At 39.4% G+C, this 7,559-nt stretch overlaps 1 protein-coding gene across 1 annotated transcript in view; it reads right to left on the bottom strand.

The window, feature by feature from the left end:
• The window catches only part of LOC103799838 (cubilin-like), a gene marked incomplete at both ends in the record, with an annotated part of 66,792 nt that overhangs the window by 2,749 nt on the left and 56,484 nt on the right, over positions 1 to 7,559 (bottom strand). The window contains 4 exons of the mRNA XM_009072190.1: positions 628 to 760; positions 1,042 to 1,170; positions 2,712 to 2,825; positions 6,850 to 7,006. Of these exons, the coding sequence (XP_009070438.1) occupies positions 628 to 760; positions 1,042 to 1,170; positions 2,712 to 2,825; positions 6,850 to 7,006 (533 nt within the window). The remainder of the gene's footprint in view (positions 1 to 627; positions 761 to 1,041; positions 1,171 to 2,711; positions 2,826 to 6,849; positions 7,007 to 7,559) is intronic.

Here is a 7,559-nt window from a genome sequence, read left to right as displayed (position 1 = left end):
TGCCAGGTCATCTTAAGTTTTTCATCAACCAACACCTCCACATCTTTCTCTGCAAGGCTGCTCTCACTCACTTGTCTCCCCAGCCTGTAGGTGTGCCTGGGAGTGCCCCAACCCAGGTGCACAACCTTGTCCTTCACTCTGTCAGATTTCTTCAAGTTTGCATTGGCCTACCTCTCAAGTGTGTCAAGGTCCCTCTGGAGGGAATAACACTACAATCTGTGGAATATCCAGACCCTTTATATTACTCAGCAATATAGTAAACACTACAATGAATCTGGTAGTAAGGAAATTGTATTAATTTCCTTTCTAAAGAAAAGGCAGAGCAATGCTAAATTTCCTCCTCTTGTTTATAAGTCAGTGAGAACAGATTTCTTCAGCATCTCATGCTGCTCAAATAATAAACCACCTATTTATATAATGCTGCATATGCCTTAATATAAGCAATGACTAAGACAGGGGAACACTGATTGCAAGCTGCCACTAAAGCCTGCTGTGTTCTCTTTCCAAGTCTCTCTAAAAACATATTTCAGGTTTATCATCTGGTAATTACATTTCCTAATAAACACAGAGCATCCTTCCCTCAGGGCTGTTAAAGGGCTGAATAATAACCCCTGGCAATGCATTTACATGAAGGACAGCTGGAGCCGGTTGCCAGGGGAGCTGAGAATTGTCCAGACACACTCGCTCTTGGGTGGATATGGGTCAGGATAGCCAGGGCTGTTGAAAGCTCCTCTGTCCATGTGGAAAGTCCCCCCGCAGGCTGCAACAAGAAGGAGACAGCAGAGGCTTGGAAAGGACAGCATAAAAAAACTCCCAACAAAAAAATCTCGACAGACCCAGAGCATTTGCTAATCAAGAAAGTACTTCTTGTCTCTTTATTCATTAGCTTGTTAATATACTTGCTGAGACCTTGGCCAAAAAGAGGAATGGCAGCAGAGGCGTTTAAAAAATGGAATGTCAGAGAGACAAAGAGGTAAAGGATCTGTTCTTTTTCTTAAAAGTCAGAGGCATAAGGTAGCAATACCTTTCGTATGGACTTACATGATGATGATGCAGCATAGGTGGCATGGAAGCCCCTGGCAGTAATGTTGTTGTTGGAGATGAATTTCACCACCAAGGCATTACCAAAAGAAGTGATAGGATATGGCATAGTAGTGCCACAGTAACGGCCTGAAAGAGGACCCAGAGAGGAAAAAAAGGAGTGGTCAGCATGTAATTACTATTGCTAATTTACCATTTGCAGTTAATACCTGACAACAAACAGGAGTACTTACAATTACTTACAATTGCAGTTGTCAATTTTGTCTACATAAAAATGAAATACTCCATTTCATTTGCACAGAACTCAAATCTGGTGGCATTTTTTTTTTACAGAGGAAGGACCTCCTGTACTCCAGACACCCTAATCACTGGCTATTCTGTCATTGAGCTCCTTCATGTTCACTCTATCCAGAAATTACACCCTATTAAAAAAAATCAAACCGCAACTGAACCCATCAAATATACCTGACAGCAGTTTCCATTTCACTTAGCTGGTTTCTGATGAAAAAAAACCAACTGACAAATAACAAACCAGTTCTCCTGTAATGGATTGTAACATGGGGATTAGGAATATGAAACATGATCTAACAAAAAGGCATCTGATAGCAAAAAGAAAGATAGCAGCTACTATCATAGAATCACTAAATAGTTTGGGTTGGAAGGGGCCTTTAAAGGTCATCTAGTCCAACCCCCCTGAAGTGAGCAGGGACATCTTCAACTAGATCAGGTTGCTCAAAGCCTCATTTCCAAGGATGGGACTCCTACCACCTCTCTGGTTAACCTGTTCCAATGCTTCACCATCCTCATTGTAAAACACTTCTTCCCTGTATCTAGTTTAAATCTATCCTCTTTTAGTTTAAAATCATTACTCCTCATCCAATCACAACAGGCCCTGCTAAAAAGTTTTTCTTACATGTCACCTTTAAGTGTAGAAAAGTCCTTTTGCCAAATGAATGCCAAGGAAGCCAAGGACTGAAAAATGAATTCAAAGCATTTAAATTGAGTATAGGTCCACTCCTGACAAAGAAGCATATACAAAAGTAGGGGAAGGGAGAGCATAATCAGACGCAGATATTCTGAGTTTTCCAGAAAGGAATTTGAGGTAACCCTGGGGATGCAAGGAAAGTCAGGACTATCCTGTGGCCAGGGCTCTCTTACGGCTTCCTGGCAGTATAGGCACTGAATTTTGTTGCTCTGGGCTGCTCCTTCTACTTGAAGGTGATGGTTCTGGACACAGATGCCAGAATAAAGCTATAGCAAAATCAGGAAACTGCAGAGAAGTCAGGCTTTCCAGGACTCGAGGAAAAAACATTTTCTGCTCCCAGAAATCTACAGCTTTCTTCACCTGTGTTTAGCATGGACTGTGCTTATGAGTATGGGTTATGTTTTTGTATAGTTAACTAGAAATTCAGTTAAAACTGAATAGCTTGGTTCCCAATATTGTTCACTCTGAGGAAGAAAGAGGAAGGAAAAGGCAGCTGGAGTCAACCCCAAACTGGGAGGACAGTGCCATTCACACCTAAGACTTGTCCTTCATTCTCAGTTTCCTCTGGCCAGAGTGGCCAAGAAGCTTTAGTTATCAGAAAAAAAAATCCACGAAGCAGGAGGCCATGCACAGAAAACCTTTTCCTGCTTACCTATATGAAATACACAAGGGAAAGGTACAGTACCTTGAAGAGGAGCATCATAGTTATTCCCATCCAAAATCTCCACAAAATCCGTTGTACAGTTTTGCCCATTATTTTCAATGTCAAAGTCAGTGAATGACAGTGTGACGTGGTTGACTGGCAACAGCAAAGAGTAAAAACTTTTGTACAGCTTGTAATTTCATAGAGAAATCATTACACATAAACAAATGTATCATCTTTTCTTTTTTCCCCTGAGGTCAATCATTCCCCCTAAAGTATAACATCTGAAGTAGTTTTTTCCATGATATGTTGAATAAATTTGATGGAAGTGCATTAATCTTTACTGCAAAGGTCCTGATGAATCTCTTCACCTTTCAGTACTTTCTCATGCAATCAGCATTAGAAGCATAGGATTTAACATGTATGCATGAATCTAAGTTTCCTTATATCTGAACAGTTTCGTTATATACCAAAAACATCAGCAAATACAACATGGAAAATCTACACACATTCAGAATCAAAACTTTATTTCTACACATCCATGACCTTCTGTCCCTTTGCGATCTATACCATAGATCTGGACAAAATGTGAACTGTCGCTGCCCTGCTCCAGGCTTAGAAAGAGCTGGTTCTTTCATCGTATTGTAACATTCTGTATTCATCAATTGGACTGGTTTAAGGATCATTAACTACCCTCAGCTATACTTGTACAGAATTGGATTTTCCACATCCTTGCACTGCAGGCTACATCCTGAAAAAAGAGGATTTCTTACTCAGGGTATTTTTGACTCTCATATTGCTCTTGCTTGTCTAATATGAACAAAGAACTGGCAGAAGAGAAGCTGTCCTCAACTCCAGTCTGTGACAGTAGTTACTCCTGGCCTTGGAGCTCCTATGCAGTTTGACCAGGTCAGAAAAAATTTCACAATGTAGATGATAATTGTTTTCTCCCACATTGACCAAACTGAATTTGACACAAATATTTTGCTTTTCACCAGGCTACACTTAATTGGCTAGAATAAGCTGAGATGACAGACACGGACCCAGCACTGCATTCAGCAGGGTGCCACTGACTGGCATTCAGCTCCATATGCGTGTTCTGCACTCTTTTGTGTCCTGCCTGGTCAATCAATTACAGCTATCAATGCAGGTCCTCAGGATACAGAGCAAAAAGGAAAAACACAGTGGGTGGCAAGAGCAGGAGTCTTGTTGGGCTACTCAGTAAAAGCAGAGCAGGAGCTCTCCTGCGACTTGCCATTGGCTACATCTATCATATGTGGTTATGCAATGTGATGTATGTATGCTATTTATGTATGTAATACTGTGTGATGGGCATAATGAGGCCACATGCAGCTGTAACATGTGGCATGTGCTGGTCCTGGTGGTAAGTGGAGGAAGTCACTACTTATGCAGCAGTTTTCTGGTCTCTCATACTGATGTAATTCAGCAGACAACAGCTACGTATGAATTTTCAACCTGCATCCAGGAAAAGATTGTCCTTAAAAATAAACACTGTATAGGTGTGGAACAGCACTGATGAAGTTCTTTTCATGTATTTGTATTAAGAAACGATGCTAAAAAAAATTATTGCTTATCTCCTGATTTGTGTTTTGGTGTTTTCTTTGGCAAATTGATTTTCATTTTATAAATTAGCAAAATAACCTTATAAATGTGATTGGAACTTTATGTGGCTTTAACAACAGCAGCTAAATATCAGCTGCATAATGGGAGAAGTTGCAATTAAAAATAAGGACACCAGGATACTATTATAGGATTTAACACATACACGTTTTTTTAGGAATCTTATACAATATATAGGTAATACTGGGTATTAAAGGTAATACCAGTATCTGATTGTATTTTATCATCAATTAAAAATCTCTGTAAAATTAGACCAGAATATCTGAGAGTGTATCTATGCACATAAGACCAGTTTATTCATATATTTTTGATTGTATTTGAAATTCCTCTGTACCTTTTCTCATTATTTAAATGAAACTTTTTATTATTTTATGCTACTAATGTAGATTTATTTAACACAACTCTAGCTTGAAAAATCCAGACCAAAATAAGGTCAGCTAAATACAAGTGCTTTAATTATATATAAACCCTTAGACTTTCTCATGGGCAAATCCAACTTCACATAGTATTCAACACCTCATTTATAACTATAACACTTGGGTCACAGTAAATCGGCCAAGATGACAAAACTGTAAACTGTTTTCCTCACTATGCACTAAATCTTTTGCAGTGAAATCTGACTGGTATCAGATTAGGAGAGCCACACTCCAACTACCAGGATGCAGAACTTCCTAAAGAAATAAAGGAGGAATTTTGCATTGTTGTTACAAAAAAGAAGATGAGGATGTTAGTCATCCCAGCTAACTATAAAAGATGTTTTTACTTACATGGTTCCTGAGCCTGAATAATCCAGCTGCAGTTTTGATTGTTTGGGTATTTGGCAGGATACAGAGGAGAGGAAATTGCTGCCCCAACTGAATCTGACTCTATGACACTTCCGCAGGCTTTAGAAGGAAACATACATACATATACACATGTAAATGTTTATAGATACAAATCACTTGTCTTAGATTCTGTACGGAAAATGAATGCACAAACTGTGACAAGGGGCATCAGTTTGAAACAAGGATAAAATTCATGGCAGTAATTTATCAGCAGAGACTTAAGAGAAGAAGAGAAGAGACTAGTTCCCAGCATTGAGTGTAATTTCTTGATCTGGATCCACAGGCCATGCTACACCTGGCTGGCCATCTGAGAGAAGCCAGAGTGATTTGGGAATAGACCTGATAGTTTTCATCTCTTCATAGCCCAGAAGAGCAAATAACTTGGGGCCAAAATAATTTGGTTTCAAGGTAGTGCAATACACCCATTTCTCTGGTCATGTGCCCATATTGGCAACTAGGAAAAAAAAAAATCGTATGTAACTCATCCACAACCTCCCAGCACCCAAGGATGGCACCACATTGCGTTGGCAGGATTCTCTTGTGAGCTGCCTCAACAAAACTGCTATTGTGTGAAGTGTAGCACATGTGCAAGAGCTTGGCTGACTGCATAACTTTGGCTGGCAGTGCTGGTGCTGCCAAGCCTCATCTCTAAGCATAGTGGCTCATCATAGACACCTCAGGTCAGAGTTTAATCACAGCTGCTTTAAACAGCAGGCTGAGGAGGTAGGTACAAATGAGTAAGGTTCATCTATTGTGCTGTGCTGCCTAAAATACCCAGTAAGAGATGGGACTTAACAGTTTTCTCAGGAAAAGAGAAGCTGGGTCACCTCCATCCTAGGCAGGTAGCACTTGATCACCAGACGTGGCTTGTGCAGGACTCAATCTAGTAAATGTGTTCTGAGAAAGTTTAATAGATTAGGTTCTCACAGCCATTAGTCAGAAATGCCTAATTAGGTATCTAACTAGTACCTCAGTAACTGGGGTTTCTGAGATTTTTGCTGATTCAAATTCTTCCCTTTCTTTATAATTTTTCACAATATTTTTAAACAAAAAGAACATTTCTGGGAAAAGTACTAGTTTACAGAAAAAAAGAATCCTGAGAATGAAGTGAGAGAAATTGATTTTCTCTGCAAAAACTAAATGGCTGTATCTTGGGGAAAAGTGTTTCCCAAATTATTGTGAAAAAATGAAAGTCAAATAGTATGTAATTTCATGAAAATTCTGCCCAGTTGGTGCCATTTTTCATTAAAAAGGAAACCATGTAAAATACCAATTAGTTCTCCACAAATTGAATCGCTGATGTTTGGCAGGGTGGGCCTGAATCCATGGACTTCATCAACAGCACCACACAGAATTCTTTTATAGCTTTTCAGATTCATGCGCATGGGTGGACATATAAAATGTTATTTTGTCACTAGGTCTGTGGAAACTGCCAATTGCTCATTTTTCTCAGGACAGTTATGGATAGCTAACCCTCTAGGGAGGAAGAATAAGAGGTGGCTGATGTGTGCTAGATGCCTTGCTAGAAGAAGTACAATTTTTTTCCCATTGAAGAATCTATAATTTGGAAAAATGCAGTCCTGGTACAGATACACACTGGGGTGCTGCATGTATAGAAACAACACTTCCTGTTATCAGCTGTGCTAATAGATTGTGTCTGATACAAACAAAGTGGTGATTAGATAAATATGCATTAATGTACGTGATGAAATTACCTTCAGTAAAGCGAGCACTGAAGCCCCTGTGCTGGATGGTTGAATCGGAGCGCAGTCGGACGTACATCAGATTCCTGGAGGATGTGATAGGAGGAGGATTCTGTGTTCCACAGAGTGTTCTAAGAAGTGGTGCTTCATTGTTAGGACCATCAAATACCTGTTATGAAAAGATCAAATGAAGCATTTGATTTCAATGAGAGTATTGAGAAGACTTTTGTTTCATTTCCTCTCTTTGCTTCATATATTTTGATCCTGATATAGTCCTGGTATGCACAGTGAAAACAAACTGTGCATTACCTATCTTAAGTCTGTGACAATTTCCAAAAAATGCATGTATTTCAGGCTGAAGCTATGTTGGTCTTTGTAACAAATGCATCAAGTAACAATCTTTTTTTGTGTGTATCTGGTATAGAAGCAACTCTCCTTTAACACTGCAGATATCCCCACACATTTGTTTTCTAATGGCTAACATGAGTTCCTGTGTTGCTTTTATTTAGTTAAACCCTACATTTTACTTCCATAAAGACTTCTAAACTGGCCCTATGATGCAACTGGTGCACCAGTGTGAGCTATGACTCTGGATAAATGGTTGCTAGGATTATGATTTTAGCACATTTACCCAGCATCAAGGATCAGAGTCCATGTATCTGAGTTTTATAATAGCTTTAGGGTGCTGAATTACACACATACACATGAAGTGCTATTTAAGC

This window comes from Acanthisitta chloris, unplaced genomic scaffold, assembly GCF_000695815.1.
Source record: "Acanthisitta chloris isolate BGI_N310 unplaced genomic scaffold, ASM69581v1 scaffold13570, whole genome shotgun sequence".
Taxonomy (NCBI): domain Eukaryota; kingdom Metazoa; phylum Chordata; class Aves; order Passeriformes; family Acanthisittidae; genus Acanthisitta; species Acanthisitta chloris.
The sequence above is the reverse complement of the archived record's forward strand: the minus strand, read 5'-3'. Positions and strand labels throughout refer to the sequence as shown.